At 47.1% G+C, this 21,402-nt stretch overlaps 1 protein-coding gene across 3 annotated transcripts in view; it reads right to left on the reverse strand.

The window, feature by feature from the left end:
• Positions 1-21,402, reverse strand: part of LOC144497572 (mucolipin-2-like) — a 411,267-nt gene that overhangs the window by 365,694 nt on the left and 24,171 nt on the right. For all 3 annotated transcript variants that reach the window (XR_013498562.1, XM_078219006.1, XM_078219007.1), the window contains exons 4-8: positions 20,375-20,528; positions 15,074-15,155; positions 13,857-13,953; positions 8,673-8,772; positions 4,830-4,942 (exon numbers count right to left, since the gene is read on the reverse strand). Coding sequence is in view for 2 of the 3 variants with exons in the window: in XM_078219006.1 (XP_078075132.1) it covers positions 4,830-4,942; positions 8,673-8,772; positions 13,857-13,953; positions 15,074-15,155; positions 20,375-20,528 (546 nt within the window). In the remaining variant the exon portion in view is untranslated. The remainder of the gene's footprint in view (positions 1-4,829; positions 4,943-8,672; positions 8,773-13,856; positions 13,954-15,073; positions 15,156-20,374; positions 20,529-21,402) is intronic.

The following is a 21,402-nucleotide window of genomic DNA, read 5'->3' on the forward strand; positions in this document are numbered from 1 at the left end:
GGCTAAAGGACTGGTCCAGGAGGGAGGGCTTTATTTTCATAGATCAATGGGAGGTTTTCAGGCGAGGATGGCACCTGTACAAGAGGGAGGGGTCACAACTAAGCGGGGAGTTTTGCTAGTGCAGTTCGGGGGGGTTTAAACTAGTATGGCAGGGGGGTGGGGATCAAACTATTAGGTCTATAAGTGTGGTGGCTGGGGACGAGCTTGGGGCTGGGACAAGGCTGGCAAAGAAGAAGAGCACTCTGGGGGAGGACAACCTCACTGAGCCTGGGGGTCTGGAGTGCTTATACTTCATGCAGGGAGCGTAGCAGGTAAAACAGACGAACTTGGGGCCTTAATGCGCATGAGGAATTTGGATGTGGTTGCGGTGACAGAGACTTGGTTGAAAGAGGGGCAGGACTGGCAGCTGAATATTCCAGGGTACAAGTGTTTTAGGCGAGACAGAGGAGGGGCCAAAAGAGGTGGGGGAGTAGCGGTATTGGTTGGAGAGCATATTACAGCGGTGCAGAGGGAGGACAATTCGGAGGAGTCGTGTAGCGAGTCACTCTGGGTGGAGCTTAGAAACAGGAAAGGCGCAGTCACTATGTTGGGGGTGTACTACAGGCCCCCCAACAGCCCAAGGGAAGTGGAAGAATGGATATGTCAGGAGATACTGGATAGGTGCAGGAAATATAGGGTTGTTGTAGTGGGAGACTTCAATTTCCCTGGTATAGACTGGAAATCGCTGAGGGCAGGGACTCTGGATGGGGAGGAATTTGTAAAATGTGTACAGGAGGGTTCGTTGGAACAATATGTGGACAGCCCGACTAGAGAGGGGGCTATACTGGACCTGGTACTGGGGAATGAGCCCGGTCAGGTCTTCAAAGTTTTGGTTGGGGAACATGTGGCAAATAGTGACCACAATTCTGTTAGCTTTAGGATAGTGGTGGAAAAGGATGAGTGGTGTCCCAAGGGTAAGGTGTTGGATTGCGGGAAGGCTAACTTTATTGGGATCAGGCAGAAATTGGCAGCTCTTGATTGGGAGAGGCTGTTTGAGGGTAAATCCACATCTGGTATGTGGCAGTCTTTTAAGGAACGGTTGTTAGGGCTACAGGACAAGCATGTGCCTGTAAAAAAGAAGGATAGGAAGGGTAGGATTAGAGAACCGTGAATAACCAGGGAAATTGAGGGACTGGTCAAAAGGAAAAGAGAGGCGTATGTTAGGTCCAAGCAGCTAAAAACGGAGGGAGCTCTGGAGGAGTACAATGAAAGTAGGAAAATACTCAAACGGGGAATTAGAAGAGCAAAAAGGGGTCACGAAATGTTCTTGGCAGACAGGATTAAGGAGAATCCCAAGGCATTTTATTCATACGTTAGGAACAAAAGGGTTGTTAGGGAAAAAATTGGACCTCTCAGGGACAAAAGTGGGGACTTATGCTTGGAGCCCAAAGAAGTAGGGGAGATCCTAAATGAATACTTTGCGTCGGTATTCACAAAGGAGAGGGATGTGTTGACTGGGAGTGTCTCGGAGGGGAGTGTTGAACCGTTGGAGAAAATCTCCATTACAAAGGAGGAAGTGTTAGGTTTGTTAGAGAATATAAAGACTGACAAATCCCCAGGGCCTGATGGAATCTATCCAAGGCTGCTCAGGGAGACGAGAGGTGAAATCGTTGGGCCTCTGACGCAAATCTTTGTCTCGTCACTGGACACAGGTGAGGTCCCAGAGGATTGGAGGATAGCCAATGTGGTCCCGTTATTTAAGAAGGGTAGGAAGGATAACCCGGGTAATTATAGGCCGGTGAGCTTGACGTCCGTGGTGGGGAAGTTGTTGGAGAAGGTTCTTAGAGATAGGATGTATGCGCATTTAGAAAGGAATAAACTCATTAACGATAGTCAGCATGGTTTTGTGAGAGGGAGGTCATGCCTCACTAACCTGGTGGTGTTTTTTGAAGAAGTGACCAAAATGGTTGACGAAGGAAGGGCCGTGGATGTTGTCTATATGGACTTTAGTAAAGCGTTTGACAAAGTCCCTCATGGTAGGCTAGTGAAAAAGGTTGGATCCCATGGGATAAAGGGGGAGGTGGCTAGATGGGTGGAGAACTGGCTTGGTCATAGAAGACAGAGGGTGGTAGTGGAAGGGTCTTTTTCCGGCTGGAGGCCTGTGACTAGTGGTGTACCGCAGGGCTCTGTATTGGGACCTCTGCTGTTTGTGATTTATATAAATGATCTGGAAGAAGGAGTAACTGGGGTGATCAGTAAGTTTGCGGACGACACAAAACTGGCAGGACTTGCAGATAGTGAGGAACATTATCAGAGGCTACAGAAGGATATAGATAGGCTGGAAATTTGGGCAAGGAAATGGCAGATGGAGTTCAATCCTGATAAATGCGAAGTGATGCATTTTGGTGGGAATAATGTAGGGAGGAGCTACACGATAAATGGAAGAACCATAAAGGGTGTAGAGACGCAGAGGGACCTGGGTGTGCAAGTCCACAGATCCTTGAAGGTGACGTCACAGGTGGAGAAGGTGGTGAAGAAGGCATATGGCATGCTTGCCTTTATAGGACGGGGCATAGAGTATAAGAGTTGGGGTCTGATGTTGCAGATGTATAGAACGTTGGTTCGGCCGCATTTGGAATACTGCGTCCAGTTCTGGTCGCCACACTACCAGAAAGACGTGGAGGCTTTGGAGAGAGTACAGAGGAGGTTTACCAGGATGTTGCCTGGTATGGAGGGGCTTGGTTATGAGGAGAGATTGGGGAAACTGGGGTTGTTCTCCTTGGAAAGACGGAGGATGAGGGGAGACTTAATAGAGGTGTATAAAATTATGAAAGGCATAGATAGGGTGAACGGTGGGAAGCTTTTCCCCGGGTCGGTGGTGACGTTCACGAGGGGTCATAAGTTCAAGGTGAAGGGGGGGAGGTTTAACACAGATATCAGAAGGACATATTTCACACAGAGGGTCGTGGGGGCCTGGAATGTGTTGCCGGGCAAGGTGGTGGAGGCGGACACACTGGGAACGTTTAAGACTTATCTAGACAGCTATATGAACGGAGTGGGAATGGAGGGATACAAAAGAGTGGTCTAGTCTGGACCAGGGAGTGGCGCGGGCTAATTGTTCCTTGTTTCTCGTTTCAAGGCTTCATTCTATGATCATCTTGCTGGTGCCAGTACAGAGCGAGACTGCGGATAGTTGGGAACCTGTCTCGGGGGCAGGGAATTCATAAGGTGTTCGTGGAAGTGGAAACGATCAGGGCCATTGTGATCTCCTGGACTCGTTTCGATCGCCTCAGGGGGTCGGAGAGGAATTTCCCAGATTTTTTTCCCCATATTGGCCCTGGGGTTTTTCACTCTGGGTTTTCGCCTCTCCCTGGAGATCACATGGTCTGGAATGGGGGTTGGGGGTGAGTTAATAGGTTGTAATGAACAAAGCATCGTAGCTGTGAGGGACAGCTCGGTGGATAGGATATTGGTATGTAGATAGGCTGGAAAATTGGGCGGGGATCCTGGATTCAGGATTCAATCCTGGACCGGGGAGCGGCGCGGGCTTGGAGGGCCGAAGGGCCTGTTCCTGTGCTGTATTGTTCTTTGTTCTTTGTTCTGATTTCAGCTTCTCTGCCGTTTGGCCATTCACACCCTTTATTCTCTCTATGGGCTGCCATTGGCAGCCTTTCCCCTGGTGTTTGTGGCTATGACTCATCTTTCATTCCCTCCCCCTGCAGTATAAATATCTCCCACTTTCTATGCCTTTTAGCTTTGTCAAAGGGTCATCTGGACTCGAAACGTCAGCTCTTTTCTCTCCTTACAGATGCTGCCAGGCTTGCTGAGATTTTCCAGCATTTTCTCTTTTGGTTTAAGGGCAATTAGTGATGGATAAGAAATGCTAGCCAGTGATGCCCACGTCCCAACACCTTTCTTATTGCTTTCTCAGTTCTGTTTGAAGTGTTTTCTTTAAGATGAGACATCAAACTGATACCCCATCTGCCTTCTCTAGGAGACAGGAGAGACCACACGGCCCCGACTGCGAAGATGGGCGGCACGGTAGCACAGTGGTTAGCACTGCTGCTTCACAGCTCCAGGGTCCCGGGTTCGATTCCCGGCTCGGGTCACTGTCTGTGTGGAGTCTGCACATTCTCCTCGTGTCTGCGTGGGTTTCCTCCGAGTGCTCCGGTTTCCTCCCACAGTCCAAAGATGTGCGGGTTAGGTTGATTGGCCAGGTTAAAAATTGTCCCTGAGATGCGTAGGTTAGAGGGATTAGCGGGTAAATATGTGGGGCCTGGGTGGGATTGTGGTCGGTGCAGACTCGATGGACCGAATGGCCTCCTTCTGCACTGTAGGGTTTCTATGATTTCTATGATTTCTATGATCAGTGCAGTTATCCCCGGTGCCTTGGCCAACATTCATCCCTTAAAATCGCTAAAACTGGTGAACAGAACGTCACCGTTTGTGGGAAGTTGTGGTGTGCTGCGTTTCCAACACAAAGCATCAAACGTTTCAGGTGTTTTGAACTCATTAAAGGCTCCAGTCACAGTGGGGAAGGTGGTGGTGAGTTTTCACCATTACCAAATCTCCCGGTGAAATTGCTGTGTCAAAGCTCACTCTGAAATTCTTGCTGCCAATTGGTTGATATCAGATCCACAGACTTATAAAGACCGAGTCAAAACTCATTTCAAAATCAGGGGTTTAAGACACAGTCAAGTCCATGCCAATGCCAGACTCCTTCAATCATTCCATTCTCCTGTAAAAAATGATACACAACTAAAACCAAACATTCGAGTGAATTGTTACAGAGTGGATTTGTCAGGATGGAGAAATTGTGAGAAACTTTGGTACCTGCGGTTGATAAATACCTTGTGTAGTTTCAGGGCAAGGATAATGGACCGGGTGCAAAGGACAAGTGACATCAAACAGATCAACATGACACAGGCATCAAAGATCAGGATATAGTGCGTGTTCTTTGAAACTGGAAAAACAAAGCAATACAATTTGCTCATCGTACAACACTTAGCGTCTGTGATTTTTCTCAGAAGACAAAGGAAATTTGGCTATGACTCTCACCAACGTTTACAGATGCCCCATAGAAAGCATTCTTTCTGGTTGAATCACAGCTTGGTCTGGCTCCTGCTCTGTCCAAGACCGCAAGAAACTAGAAAAGGTCGCGAATGTAGCCCAATCCATCACGCAAACCAGCCTCCCAGCCATTGACTCTGTCTACACTTCCCACTGCCTCGGCAAAGCAGCCAGCATAATTAAGGACCCCACGCACCCCGGACATTCTCTCTTCCCCCTTCTTCCTTCAGGAAAAAGATACAAAAGTCTGAGGTCACGTAACAGCCGACTCAAGAACAGCTTCTTCCCTGCTGCTGTCAGACTTTTGAATGGATTTACCGTGCATTAATTTGATCTTTCTCTACACCCTAGCTATGACCGTAACACTACATTCTGCACTCTCTCCTTTCCTTCTCTATGAACGGTATGTTTTGTCTGTATAGCACGCAAGAAACAATACTTTTCACTCTATGTTAATACATGTGACAATAATAAATCAAATCAAATCAAATCAAGAGGTGTATTGACGGGCTAATTTCATCATTCACTGTGGAAAGTACTCGAGCCTGTAGAATGGCATCATTACTGTGTTACACCCACAGCCTAGAGGTTGAGAGTTCAAAGCCCATCATGGTGAGACAGAGGGAAGAATTATCCCGTCGCACCCGCCACGGGAATCGTAGCAGGCAGGACTCAGAGCATGCAAAGGTCCGTTGACTTTGGGCGGGATTTTCCAGTCTTGGGCCAAGTGCGGCTGGAAAATCCCACCCACAGAGTGTCAGTTTAGCATCAACACCCAATGAACTCACTAATGTCCTTCAGGGTTAGGGAGTCTAACCCCTACTTGTCCTACATACTCCAATTCAGTGGGTGGCACGGTGGCACAGTGGTTAGCACTGCTGCTTCACAGCACCAGGGACGCAGGTTCGATTCCCGGCTTGGGTCGCTGTCTGTGTGGAGTTTGCACGTTCTCCCTGTGTCTGCGTGGGTTTCCTCCGGGTGCTCCGGTTTCCTCCCACAGTCCAAAAGATGTACTGGTTAGGTGATTAGCCACTCTAAGTTGCCTCTTAGTGCCAGGGGGATTAGTAGGATAAATATGTGGGGTTATGGGGATAGGGCCTGGGTGGGATTGTGGTTGGTGCAGGCTCAATAGGCCGACTGGCCTCCTTCTGCACTGTAGGGATTCTATGAAACAGCCTCTCTTGAAAACTAAACCTGGTGATTAATGTAGATGATTGAATCTGGAACCATGCTGCCATCAAGTGGCTCTCCAAGGAACTACGGCTGTGACGATCGCTCATTAGTTTTGGTTACTTTTCTGTAAGAGTCCCCAGACATTCCTCACCATGAGCTACACATACAGACAAAGAAAAAATTAGGAGCAGGAGTAGGCCATTCAGCCCCTCGAGCCTACACAGCCATTCAATAAGATCATGGCTGATCTGACTGTATCCACATTCCACTACCCCCGATTAGCTTAGACCCACTTGTTAGTCAATAATCCATCTACCGCAGCCTTAAATATATTCCTCCACTCTGGCTCCGCTGCTCTCTGGCTCCAAAGATTCACAATGCTCTGGGGGAAAAAATACTTCTCATCTCTGTCATAAACTGGAGGCCCCATAGTTTTAAACTTTGCCCCCTGGTTCCAGTCTCTCCCCCGTGAGGGGAAACATCCTGTCAGCATCCACCCTGTCAAGTCCGCAAGAAATAGAAAGAGGAGTAGGCCATTCGGCCCCTCAAGCCTGCTCCTCTATTCAATAGCATCATGTCTGATCCAGCATTCCTCATGCCTACTTCCCTGCCTCTTCCCTGTAACCCTTGATTTTGGTCGGAAGAATGAAGAAAAACAGTATAAAATAAAGGGTCCATTTCTAAATGGGTGCAGGTGTAGAGGGACCTGGGTGCAGTTGTGCCTAAGTCACTGTAGGTGGCAGGAGAGGTTAAGCATACAGTAACTAGACTTTATTAACCGGGGCCTCGGACAAAAGCAGGGAATTGTATGAAACACTGGTACAGCCTCAGCTGGAGGATTGCGACCAATTCTGGCCAACAAACTTTAGGAAAGATGTGAAGACATGAGAAAGAATGCAGAAAACATTCATCAGCGTGGTTCTATCAAGTGGCACTTATTCAGCAATAACCTGCTCAGTGACGCCCAGTTTGGGTTTCGCCAGGGTCACTCAGCTCCTGACCTCATTACAGCCTTGGGTTAAACATGAATAAAAGAGGTGAATTCCAACGGTGAGGTGAGAGTGACAGCCCTTGACATCAAGGCCGCATTCGACCGGCATCAAGGAACCCGAGCAAAACTGGAATCAATGGGAATCAGCAGGAAACTATCCGCTAGTTGGAGTCATACCCGGCACAAAGGAAGATGGTTGTGGTGGTTGGACGCCAATCATCTCAGCTCCAGGACACCGCAGGAGTTCCTCAGTTTAGTGTCCTAGGCCTAAACCATCTTCAGCTGCTTCTACTGACATTTGCACAATGTTCAGTGTCATTCACAGCTTCTCCCTAACAGTGCTGTGGGTGTACCTACACCACATGGACTGCAGTGCTTCAAGAAGACAGCATCCCACCCCCTTCTCAATGTTAATTAGGGACAGCCACTAAATTCTGGCCTAGCCAGAAACATGGAAACATAGAAAGTAGGTGCAGGAGTAGACCATTTGGCCCTTCGAGCCTGTACCACCATTCAATATGATCATGGCGGTTCATGTACTTTCAGTATCCCAGTCCCACTTTCCCTCCATACCTCTTGACCTCTGTAGCCACAAGGGCCCCATCCAGCTCCCTCTTTGTCTGTTTGTATGAATGAATAAAAAGAGACTCATGTTGCTGACAAAATGCGACATTTCTGGTTGAAGCTTTTTGCTTTGCACTCATCAGGACAATTTGCAAGAACACAAATCCAAGGGGGACAACAAATTTATACCACCTGGACAGAGTGCTGATTGTTTGGCAAGTGAACTTTTGATTGGTGGAAGCACTGTTGCCATGGTGACTGCACTAGTTAACTGAAGACTGACAGCTTGGCATTGGCTTGGCTGAAGCTTGGCAGTTAACTGTCAGTCATCAGTCAACTGGTGCATTCACCATTGCAACACCTCCACTAATCAATCAAAGTCCACTTGCCAAACAATCAACACTCTCTTCTCATTACGTATAAATTGTTGTTCTCTTTACATTTGGTACCCTTGAGAATTGTCCTGGTGGGTCGGAGATGAAGAACTTTGACATGTCTCTTTTTTTCAGTGATTTAGTGTTTCTACACAGGTAACACACTCTGCGCCAACCAGCCCACCTGACAAAGCATCATACGCTGCAACAGCCTTCCGAGTGACTGCAGAGAGTACCTCCAGAGGACAGGTTCAAGCAAGCCATTAATCTTTACTGTTTGCTGCACATCGAACCTATGGAGTCCCCGGAATAATGGATTTGTCAAATGGTTTCCAACAAAAAGCCGGATACTCCATACAATTTTGGACACGAATTCCCAATGTGCCTGGAATATAGATGGGTGATATTGGAAATTATTTTCCTTGCCTTTGTCTCAGTCTGGAGTGTTTGACACAGCTCGTGATTATAAAACAGTCACAATTACCATGTAGACCGATTCTGTAAAAAATTAAATTACATACGGGATCCAGATATTTCCCAATCTTTACACTCTCTGCTGGCAGCCCGACTCTCCAAACTTATTCTGATGATTCCACTGTGGGCTGCATTGTTAAAGGTTATCTGGAATTGGAATAGAATAAATAATCAGATATTAATCACAGTGATTTCAGAGAACCTCTTCTGGGAAACTCACATCACAAAGCGCTTCAGCTGCACACTCAAGGAAATATTGTAAGTGGAGAGATTGTCCAGCCCATCAAGCTTTCCCCTATCACATTGGGTGGAAATGTCAGTGTTGGACTGGGGTGGACACGGTAAGAAGTCTCACAACACCAGGTTAAAGTCCAACAGGTTTAATTGGAATCGCGAGCTTTCAGAGCGTTCCAAGGCAACCTTCAAGACACATGGCAATGCAGAATCGCTGAGCAGAAACTAATAGCCAAGTTTCGTACATATGGGGATGGCCTTAACTGGGATCTTGGGTTCATGTCACACTACTTCATTGGTCAGAACATTGAAAACAGGAGCTGGAACATCTTGATGAAGTTGTACAAGACATTGGTAAGGCCACACTTGGAATACTGTGTGCAATTCTGGTCACCCTATTATAGAAAGGGTATTATTAAACTAGAAAGAGTGCAGAAGAAATTTACTAGGATGCTACCGGGACTTGATGGATTGAGGCTGGATAGGCTGGGACTTTTTTCCCTGAAGCGTAGAAGGCTGAGGGGTGATCTTATAGAGGGGCACAGATCAGCTAGATAGTCAATATCTTTTCCCAAAGGTAGGGGAGTCTAAAACTAGAGGGCATAGGTTTAAGGTGAGAGGGGAGAGATACAAAAGGGTCCAGAGGGGCAATTTTTTCACACAGAGGATGGTGAGTGTCTGGAACAAGCTGCCAGACGTAATAGTAGAGGCGGGTACAATTTTGTCTTTTAAAAAGTGTTTAGACAGTTACATGGGTACGATGGGTATAGAGGGATATGGGCCAAATGTGGGCAATTGGGATTTGCTTAGGGGTTTAAAAAAAAGGGTGGCATGGACAAGTTGAGCCAAAGGGCCTGTTTCCATGCTGTAAACCTCTATGACTCTGTGACTCTACTTTTAACCCCCACCATACTGCCCAGGTTTGCAAAATCCTACTTACTGTCCTGGTTTGAGGCAATTCACACCTCTTTAATCTGTGATTATCCGTTTCTCCATGCATACTGTTCATACTTGTAAAGACTTAATTACCTGTAAAGACTCGCATTCCAACCATTCTTCACATTCCAATCTGTAATTATCTTGCTAATGTGTCTTTGCCTATATATGCGGTGATTGTAAACATACCTGATGAAGGAGCAGCACTCCAAAGGTTTGTGTTTCCAAATAAACCTGTTGGACTTTAATCTGGTGTTGTGAGACTTCGTACCGTGCCCTATCACATTGTTAGAGCCCTCGTTACATCCACTCACCCATGGTTCATAGAACCATACCATCAAACCATAGAATCCCTCCCGTGCAGAAGGCGGCCAATTGGCCCATTGAGTTTACACCAACTCTCCATAGCATCTTATCCAGGCCCTATCCCATAACCCTGCACATTTACCATGGCTGATCTACCTAAACTATACATTTTGGGACATTAAGGGGCAATTTAGCATGGCCAATGAACCTAACCCGCACATCTTTGGACTGTGGGAGGAAACCAGAGCACCCGGAGGAAACCCACACAGACACGGGGAGAATGTGCAGACCCCACACAGACAGTGACCCGAGGCCGGAATCAAACCTGGGTCCCTGGCACTGTGAGGCAGCAATGCTAACCACTGTGCCACCGTGCTGCCCCAACCACTGTGCCACCGTGCTGCCCCAACCACTGTGCCACCGTGCCACCCCCAACCACTGTGCCACCGTGCCGCCCCAACCACTGTGCCACCGTGCCGCCCCAACCACTGTGCCACCGTGCCGCCCCAACCACTGTGCCACCGTGCAAGTTTCATTTGAAGTAACTCAGTAAAACCCCCGCAAATGTTCCTCTATCCACTTCCCTCTTCGCCCAATCCCAACATCCACAATATTCCACTCCAGTCGGATGTTTTCCACAGTTTACTTCCCTCTTCTGAGAGCTCATATTTACCAGCCTATTGGGGGGACGGGGGGGTGGGGGGGGGGGCGGGGGTGCAAAATGGACAGGATTGGGATGTCAAGGGAAGCGCGAGAGCAGTGAGGAGGTGTGTGTCATGAGGGGTGGTGGTGGAGAGAGGGAAGAGAGGGGAAAGATGGGCATAAGGGGGAGAGAAGATGCCTGGAGGAGAGAGCGGGTGAATAGCAGGGGTGGGGGGGGGGGTGGGGGGGGTGAGAGTAGTGGGAGGGTCAAAACGGGGGCATTTGAGTGGGGCAATACGGAGGAAGCAAGAAAGGGGAGGTGAAGAGAACTGATGGGAGAGAGTGAGGCAGAGTCAAAGCGCAGAGTGGGAAGGGGGTGATATGTGGGGAGGGGGTGATGTGTGGGGAGGGGGTGATGTGTGGGGAGGGGGTGATGTGTGGGGAGGGGGTGATGTGTGGGGAGGGGGTGATGTGTGGGGAGGGGGTGATGTGTGGGGGAGGGGATGATGTGTGGGGGAGGGGTGATGTTTGGGGGAGGGGGTGATGTTTGGGGGTGGGGGTGATGTGTGGGGGGGTGTGCAAGAGGCTCGGTGAAAGGGGGGCTAATGGGAAAGATCGGTAGAATTGTGCTTCCTTGAAGGAATCAACAGCGTCAGGAGAGGTGCAAAGGAAACTAAGGGTTCGGGACTGGCCAAAGGGGCAGGAGATGTTTTCTCTTCATTTTAAACTAAAAACGTGAATGTTTTGAGTCAGAGTCTGCTGAAAAATAAGAGTTTCTGAATGAAGCTAGCTGGAATCAGACCCAAAAATCAGCTGAAAACCTGTAAGCAAGAGATAGCTGATGAATTCCAGATTACCATGAGGATGATTAACATTGTCCATCTGTAACTTTGTGAAAGAAACCATCCAACCAACACTTAACCTCTCCATGAGTCTCATTCAGTTGCTACATTTTCTTATGAATTAACCATTAAACTTGCCGTAGACTTTCCAGCCCAGTAATTAACCTTTGTCTCATTCTTTCATGAGATTTAAGCGTTGCTGGCTCGACCAGCATTTATTGCCCATCCCTAATTGCCCTTGAGAAGGTGGTGGTGAGCTGCCTTCTTGAATCGCTGCAGTCCCTGAGATGCAGATGCAGCCACCCCCCCCCCCCCCCAACACACCCCCCCCCCCCCCCCTCCCCACAGTGCTGTTAGAGAAGGAGTTCCAGGATTTTGACCCAGGGACAATGAAGGAATGAATACATTTCCAAGACAGGATGGAGAGTGACTTGGAGGGGAAAACCCCCAGGTGGTAGTGTTCTCAGGTATCTGCTGCTTTTGTCCCTCTAGACGGTAGATGTTGCGTATTTGAAATGTGTTGTCGAAGGAGTCTTGTTGCAATGCTGCAGTGCATCTTGTAAATAGTACAGTCGGTGATGCAGGGGGTGAATGTTGAAGGTGGTATACTGGGTAATCATGTGGTAATTGTTACTGACTGCCAATCAACCTCTTTGTCCCAGAATGGATGCAATTGGTAAGTTTAGAGTCTCATTCCCTCAGGTTGTGAATTGTTTTAGGAAATTTTAAAATAGTTACATTTCAAATTTGTAACATTTTAATACTTTTTCTATTTTTTTCTTCTCTCCTTGTCCAATCTTTCCCTCATTTTATTTCTCAAGTATGTAATTTCATAGCGTGGTACAGTAGTTACCATGGATATATATATTTGTTTATGCTTAAAGGGAATGTTTAAAATTCAGTTCTGTGCTATAGGTAGTCAGTATGTCTGGGAGGAATACAGCTCAGATGCTGAGAGACAGCAGGATAATTACTCATTTTAGCCATTCAGTGTTTACTTAGGAGAGAGCTAATGGATTTATGTTTATAGTTTGAAGATTTCCCCTGGGCTTTCTGATTAGGTTGATTGACAGGGCTATATGATCATGTGGTTAATGGGAGGAGCTGGGTCTGTAGCAGAGAAAAAGTAGTTTTCAGTTTTTGCTGGGGTTTGTTTAAAGACAGAGGTTTTATGCAAGCTGTTCTTTCCATAAAATCTCCATGAAAGCTTCAAGGCTGTCTACTTATAGCAAGTACAGTTATGATTGCTAACTGCATTTAAAGTGGAATTTTAAGTCTGTAAGAGAATGTTGCTTATTTGGAACTGAAAGAGTGATAATTTAGAAATTAAATTTCATTTTTTAACTATTGTTCAACTGTTAATAGTTAAGCTGCATCATTTGTTATATTTAAACTACGTTATTAAATAAAATTTGTTTTACTACAAAAATCTGTTATTTGTCAGCGGAATTAATGCTGGAGTGAAGCACCCTAAACTCACATTTAAGTCAAAACATAAAACTAGTCTGACTTCCTAATGTAATTTGGATTCCGGTCCGCGATCCTAACACTGGTTAATTCACTCATTCTCATTTAGGCTTTCTTCTCATTTCATCTTCTGTTTCTCAAACCATTATTCTCCTGGAATTGGGAGATTGGTCCCACCAATCAGGGTAGCACGGTGGCACAGTGGTTAGCACTGCTGCCTCACAGTGCCAAGGACCCAGGTTCAATTCCGGCCTCGGGTCACTCTCTGGTGGAGTTTGCACATTCTCCTGTGTCTGCATGGGTTTCCTCCGGGTGCTCCAGTTTCCTCCCACAGTCCAAAGATGTGCGGGTTAGGCTGATTGGCCGTGCTCAATTAACCTTAGTGTCAGGGAGATTAGCAGGGTAAATGTGTGGGGTTATGGGAATAGGGTCTGGGTGGGATCATGGTCAGTACAGACTCGGTGGGCCGAATGGCCTCCTTCTCTCCGGTAGGGATTCTATGAAGAAATAATCTCTGAATTATCGAGTTCCCTGATGACATGTTTCCCTCACTATTCTCCCATCTGTCCCAGAATTTACTGAGAAAATATTTAGGAGCTAAACATGCAGCTGCAATTTAAACTGGACACAAAACGTTGCTCCCCAGTGTGTTTGAACCATTGAAAGGGACATTTACACGTTTGGTTTCCCCACTTGCCATTCCTTTTTCTAATATTCACCAGCCCATGCATACACCCAGATCATTCCTTATTGACAGCTCAGTCACACGGGGGGAGAGTCAGTGGAAGGAGGTGAATTACTCACTGTAATTCCAAACTCATAGCAGTCTGGTAATTCATTGTTGCGAATAGTTTGTAGATCAATCCCCTTTAGCTTAAAGGAGAGTTCCAGAACTATTAACCTTAATAAAAACAAAGAGAAAATAATTCAGAGCACTAACGCATCTAAAGCGCAATATAGTAATCGATAGAGGCAAACACTACACACACAAACACACACATGCATGCACATACACACATGCACACACACACACATGCACATACACACACGCATGTACACGCACAAACCAGCCTCCCATCCATTGACTCTGTCTACACTTCCTGCTGCCTCGGCAAAGCAGCCAGCATAATTAAGGACCCCACGCACCCCGGACATTCTCTCTTCCACCTTCTTCCTTCGGGAAAAAGATACAAATGTCTGAGGTCCGACTCAAGAACAGCTTCTTCCCTGCTGCCGTCAGACTTTTGAATGGACTAACCTTGCATTAAGTTGATCTTTCTCTGCACCCTAGCTATGACTGTAACACTACATTCTGCACTCGTTTCCTTGTCTATTAAAGGTATATTTTGTCTGTATAGCGCGCAAGAAACAGTACTTTTCACTGTGTTAATATGTGACAATAATAAATTAAATCCATAAATCTACTCACACACATACACACACGCACACACACACACACACGTACGCACAAATGCACAGACACACACATGCACACCAATTTGTACAGGTCAAGTTGGACATTATGCATACTGTGCTATATATATCTGTGAATCTATCCTACACCATCGGATACAGAGTACATAGCAACATAGGAACAGGAGTAGACCATTCAGCCATCAAGCCTGTTCCATCATTCAATATGATCATGCTGATGATCTAACTCACCACCACTTTCCCGTGCTAACTCCATATCCCCTAATGTCAGGAGTATCTAGAAACCTATGGATTTCTGTTTGGAACATACTCAATGATTGAGCTTCCATGGCCCCGTGGGGGTCAAGAATTCCAAAGATTCACCACTCTCTAAACAAAGAAATTCCTCCTCAGCCCAGTCCTAACTGGCCGACCCCTCATCCTGAGATTATGTCTCCTGGTTCTAGACTCACCCTAGCCAGGGAAAACATCTTATCTACATCCACCCTGGCACTCCCTGTAAGAATTCTCCAATTTCAATGAGGTCATCCCTCATTCTTTGAAACTCTAGGGAATATAACGCAGCCTCCCCAATCTCTATACATTACCGGTAAAATTCCAGGTCAAAAAATGATGAATTGCTCATTTTCCATTCTTTTGGTGGGTCACTTGGTTCGATATTTAAACAATCTGCCAGGAAACAAATTACAATTAGCTACAATTCATCATTGAATAAAAACATGCATCGTTTTTTCTCAAGGACAGAGAAAACCCATCAACAAAGATTTACTAGGATGCTAATGGGACTTGATGGTATAAGTTATAAGGAGAGGCTGGATAGACTGGGACTTTTTTTTCTGAAGCGTAGAAGGCTGAGGGGCGATCTTATGGAGGTCTATAAAATAATGAGGGGCACAGATCAGCTAGATAGTCAATATCTTTTCCCAAAGGTAGGGGAGTCTAAAATTAGAGGGCATAGGTTTAAGGTGAGAGGGGAGAGATACAAAAGGGTCCAGAGGGACAATTTTTTCACATAGAGGGTGGCGAGTGTCTGGAAAAAGCTGCCAGAAGTAGTAGTAGAGGCAGGTACAATTTTGTCTTTTAAAAAGCGTTTAGACAGTTACATGGGTAAGATGGGTATAGAGGGATATGGGCCAAATCCGGGCAATTGGGACTAGCTTAGGGATTTAAAAAAGGGGCAGCATGGCCTAAGGGCCTGTTTCCATGCTGTAAACCTCTATGACTCTATAACTGTATCATGAACTATTCCTGACCCCGAAGTCAAAAACACAAGTGGTCAAATGAATTGTTGAAATGGTATCAGATAAATTAATAGTCCCAGGGAGATACTGGGCAATTTTAGTTTGTTCATGTAATTGTTCCCTGTTCACTTGTTTCCTTTGTCTCTTCTGAACAGGATGTCCAAGAATTTCCCAGGTATCTCCCTGCACCTCACCAAAGCGTCCAATGTCCATGTGAGAGTGTCAGATAGTTACCCCATTGTGGGCAGCTGGCAGTGTGATGAGACTGTGCCTTTAAGATATATATTTATATCATGTTTGTTGCAAAGGGGATGTTTAAAATCCAGCTCTGTTTTACAGGTTTATCTAGGGAAATCTTTAAATTAGTAGCTGGGGGAACAAGATAAGTACTCAATTTAGAGATGGAGTATTTGTTTAAGCAGAGCTAAAGCATTTGTGTTTACTTAGGTTCCCCCTGGGGTTTCAGTGTGAAATTTTGATTAGGTTGATTGGCAAAAACAGAGCCATGTAGTAATGCAAGGACCTAAGCTTGCAGGAAAAAAGAGAGTTTCAGTTTCATTTCAAAATACAAGCAGTTGCTGCCAGAAGGAAGCAGTGCCTCTCTGTGTGTCTCTCTCTCCAGAGGTTTTCTGAAAACTCCAGGACTGTTAATCTAAGTCACAAGCAAGCATGCCTGTGTTTTGCTAATTAATTTTAAAGAGAGGTTTAAGGCTATTTGGGAAATATGCTGGATTGGAACTCATAGTGATAGGTTAGCAGTTAAGAGTTGTACCTTGTCATGTTTAAATATTGTTCAATCATTGAAAGTTAAGCTAATTCATTTGTTATAGTTAAACTGTGTTGTTAAATAAAGTTAGTTTGATAAAAGCTCCCCAGTGTGTCAGTAGAATCGCACCCGGAATGAAACAACTTATCCTAACATTAACACCAAAATAGAAATTTGTTGGGGTCTAGTCTGGCTTCAGGATATACCTTGGAGTTTCTGATCTGGTATCCTAACATTGGACAAGCCAGAATTCCCTCATGCATTCACGCACTTGTCAGTCCCACCAGGAGTCACTAGATAAGGATTAGATGCACGTACGGAGTCCAATTTCCCTCTCCCTGCTTTTTAGGAAGGTGATTGGGCAGTGCAGTAGCACAGTGGTTAGCCCTGCTGCCTCACAGCGCCAGAGACTCAGGTTCAATGCCGACCTCAGGTCACTGTCTGTGTGGAATTTGCACGTTCGCCCCATGTCTGTGTGGGTTACCTCCGGGTGCTCTGGATTCCTCCCACAGTCCAAAGATGTGTGGGTTAGGTTGATTGGCCATATTAAATTGACCCTAGTGTCAGGGGGGTTAGCAGGGTAAATCTGTGGGGTTATGGGAATAGGCCTGGGTGGGATTGTGGTAGATGCAGACTCAATGGGCCGAATGGCCTCCTTCTGCACTGTAGGGATTCTATGAACCCCTCTCCCAGCCTCACCACAGCTTAACCTCCCCCAATAATGATCAGCTAACTCAACACAGAGCAGGCATAGATTCTGGCCTACCATTCTAAAGTGATGGGCGGCACGGTAGCACAGTGGTTAGCACTGCTGCTTCACAGCTCCAGGGACCTGGGTTCGATTCCCGGCTCGGGTCACTGTCTGTGTGGAGTTTGCACATTCTCCTCATGTCTGCGTGGGTTTCTTCCGGGAGCTCCGGTTTCCTCCCACAATCCAAAGATGTGCGGGTTAGGTTGATTGGCTATGCTAAAATTGCCCCTTAGTGTCCTGGGGTGCATGGATTAGTGGGTAAAATATATGGGGGTAGGGCCTGGGTGGGATTGTGGTCGGTGCAGACTCGATGGGCCGAATGGCCTCTTTCTGTACTGTAGGGTTTCTATGATTTCTATGATGAAGAATTATTATGCGTTAAAGAAAGATGGCCATCTCTTAGAAATCTACGGCAAGGACAGATTTTTCAAGGATCTTACAAACCACTTCCATTGAGCTGTAATATAATCAAGCATCCCTTCACAAACACAACTTCTCACGGAGCCACATGAGGCAATTGTGGGACAGGCAACCAGAGGCTTGGTCAAAGAGGTCAGTTTTACAGAAAGAGATGGGGAGGTTTATGGAGTGAGTCCCACAGAGGTGAGTCCAGGCAGCTGAAGGCACAGCCCTCACGGTAGAGCGATTAAAACTGGGGGTGCTCAAGAGGCTTAAACATGGAGGATCACAGACATCTTGGCAGAGATCTGTGGGTGGAAGAGATTCCCGAGAGAGGGAGGAGGCATGAGGTATTGGCGGGATTTGAAAACAAGAATTTTCAAATCAATATGTCACTGAGCCAAACGTGATGTGAAGAAATGAGATTATCCATTGCAGCAACTATTAACCTTATTTCAATTGTTACATCATTCTGTGACCAATACCTGTGGAGCTAATATTATTTTAAAAACTAATATAAAATTATCAAGCTGTCCGCTTGAATGGTCCAATTCTAATTAGTCACACGCTGTTCTCTCAGTAACTACACATCTACATTTTCCCCAGAGTGTTATCCTTTGTGATTGCAAATCAGCATTATTTACAGCACAAGACACTTTCCCTGGAATGTCCACATTTCTTTTCTGTCTCACTCGAATTGCCTTTGAGAGTCATTAAGCGTTAGCTACCTTGCAGTCAGTCACTGGTTAAGGACGGCAGATTTCCTTCCCTAAAGTTTGTTAGTGAACTAGATGGGCCTTGACCACAATCGATGACGGTTTCGTGGTCACTGTTACTGAGACTAGCTTTCAATTCCAGAATCATTTTTAAAAATGAATTTCAATTCCACCAGCTGGCAGGGTGGGATTTGAACCTGCGTTTCACCCAGAACATTAGCCTGGCTTTCTGGATTACTAAACCAATGACATTACCACTACCCCACTGTTCACAACAATCTTCCCACTCAAACAACAAGTCAGAAAGGTAAAGCTTCTGTATTTCACTTCCTGCCGTTTGGCCACAGTTACCGGGGGGACTCGAAATTTCACACTTTCCTTTTGAGTTCAGGGGCAGAGGGTTTAACACCGTGGGATCACTCTCGTTACAGAGACCACAGCTCCGGCAACACAATCAACCTCAATCCACTGAAAAACAAATCAAAAGGAAGGGGCAGGGTGGATTGGAGACACGGGTCAGGAGAGACCTGGCAAGTGATGGTGGCAAACCACACTCACCGGGATTTCTACTGGAAGTCAGATGGTGCTACACTGTCAGACCTGCCACCTCCCAACGAGGCATCAATCAGATGTGGGTGTAAAAGTTTCCATGGAACCCTTTCAAAGAAGAACTTGGATGCTGACCTCAGTGTTCGGGGTAATATTTACCCACAATCAACACCACAAGTGCAAGCTATATGGACATTTTCACATTGCTGTCGGTGAGAGCTTGCAGTGGTGACCATATTTCCCACATTACGATTCTCCCCAAAACATTCGAAGTGCCGAATTTGCATGAAAACTGGAGTAAATCCCGTTGGTCTTTTCAGCAGGAGTTTCAGATTGACTCTCCCACACTCTGTGCACTGCAAGCGCAGTCGCGTGAATCACTCTGTAAAACAGTAGGTGGGGTCTATTCCCGCTGGAAAGGCCGGCAGCACAGTGCTGAGCGGGCCACTGCGTATGCGCCGATCTATCAGAGCCGAGATTGGCGCATGCACAGTGACCCCTATCTGCCAGCCTGCCAATCGCTGGCCAGCCCTGCGACCCCCGCATCGCTGGTTGTGCGACCCTCCCCATGGCCCGATCGCCCCCCCCCCCCCCCCCCCCCCCCCCCCGATCATGTCCAGGCCCAGCCACGACATCCCCCACAACACTCCACCCCACCCCCCCCCCCCCCCGAGAGTGCCAACCCACCCCGCCCCTCCCCCACACAGCCCCAACTCCCCCTCACAGTGCTGACCCCACCCCCCCCCCCTCTCCCCCCCTCTCCCCCCCCCACCCCACTCCAGCCCACCCCGATCACTGGCCTCCCTCCTTCCCCCACCAATCCTGTCTGCAGAGTGGCGGCAGAACCCCCCACCCCCACCGATTGCCCCATCAGGCCCCGCCCACAATAGCCCCCACCCCCCCACATGTCCCGGTCCCTTGATACTGCTCCATGCCCGATGGGCAGTGTCTGGGGTACAGGCTGGCACTGCCGAAATGCCAATGCCCAGGGGGCACCCTGTGCCACCTGACCCTGTGCGGGGGGGGGGGCCCTGATTGCACCCCCCCTTCACTCTAGTGGGGTCAGGCTGCTAGCTCTCCAAAAGTGGGGGGCTCCTGTAAAACCCACTGGAATGAACGGCTCCTAGCAGGGGGGGTGGAGTGGGGGGAAGAGCGAGGCTAGAGGGCCCAGGGAATTCACTCCTGGGCCGTTTAATCATATTTAAATTATATATAAAGCCCCCCCCCCCCACTCCGTGCGGAGGTGACGGCACCAGATATCTGGTGCTGGGAGAGGCGCTCGGACACCCAGTGCGGATCGCGCTTATCCGTCTCCGCTAATTTATTCATGCAGCGGGATGGGAGAATCGTTCCTTACAATAGTGACTTGCTTTGCTGTAAATGCTGTGGGACATGGTGAGAGCAGCTTAAAAATCCATGTCTATCTTTTTAATTCTCTCCAGAACGACCTGCTCCGTCTCTCTTACCTGTCTCAACCGTTGGGGTGACTGAAAGTTTGTCATTCGGGATAACTGGAATGTATCTCTCATACAGCTGCTTACAGATTTGTAAAGATGTCTTATTATTTGCATTTGTATCGTACGCATAATTCCCGACTGCCATACTCTGCAACTGCAAATACTTGGAGGGAAAGTACATGGAATTAAATAATTATGGTGAACAGCAGGGCACAAGATATTAAAAAGCAGAATACAATACCCTCCACTCTTTCTTAAAGCAGCTTCCCCTGGTAAAACAGACTGAATGATCATTCAAACCAATCCCTACTGCGTGTCAACAGGTCACGCCACACAGGTGGGTGTTGTTCACAAAGGGTTCATCAAACAGCTTAACTATTGGCTTCTCTGTACATTCATTCCCGGACTCTGGGTATGCCGCCTCCACCCCAGGGGGAAGGCCACCGGGTGGGATTTTATGCTGGTCCTGACAAACTTCAACCTGGTGCCTTGGACTCTTGAGCGGGTGGGGGGGGCAAGGAGGTAAATGCAGTGCCCACGTGCCCCACTGTCACTGCAAGGCTGCAGAGGGAGGCTTTCTTTCCCAAGGGATCTGGGGCTTGGGTGGGCTCGGGCTGGAGGCAGGTGTTGACCTTGGTCAGAAAAGAAGTGAAACCTCCTGGCTAGTGGGTAATTGATCCAACCTGTCAATCAAAGGCAGAATGTTTATAAACATTGCGGTGAGGAACAAAGGCTCAAGATGCATTCAAAGCATGAAAGGAAAGAAAGAAAAACAAAGGGGGGACGGCGGAACGTGGTTCACCCTCTTGCCTGTGTGGTGAGATTGGAGTTTCCTGGCCAGCATGTTTTGTTTTATGAATATTTTTAAATGCTAGAAGTGGGGGAATGACAGGCACTGCTAATGCCAGCGGGAAACACTCTGGTTTTCCTTGTTCTTTCCAATAGCTAATCTAAACTTTACCATTCAATGTCAACTGCCCTCTCAATGTTCCCCATTGACACTTGATTCACTTAACCCAACCCCATTCCCAAATCCT

The sequence above is a fragment of the Mustelus asterias genome, chromosome 8, assembly GCF_964213995.1.
Source record: "Mustelus asterias chromosome 8, sMusAst1.hap1.1, whole genome shotgun sequence".
NCBI lineage: Eukaryota > Metazoa > Chordata > Chondrichthyes > Carcharhiniformes > Triakidae > Mustelus > Mustelus asterias.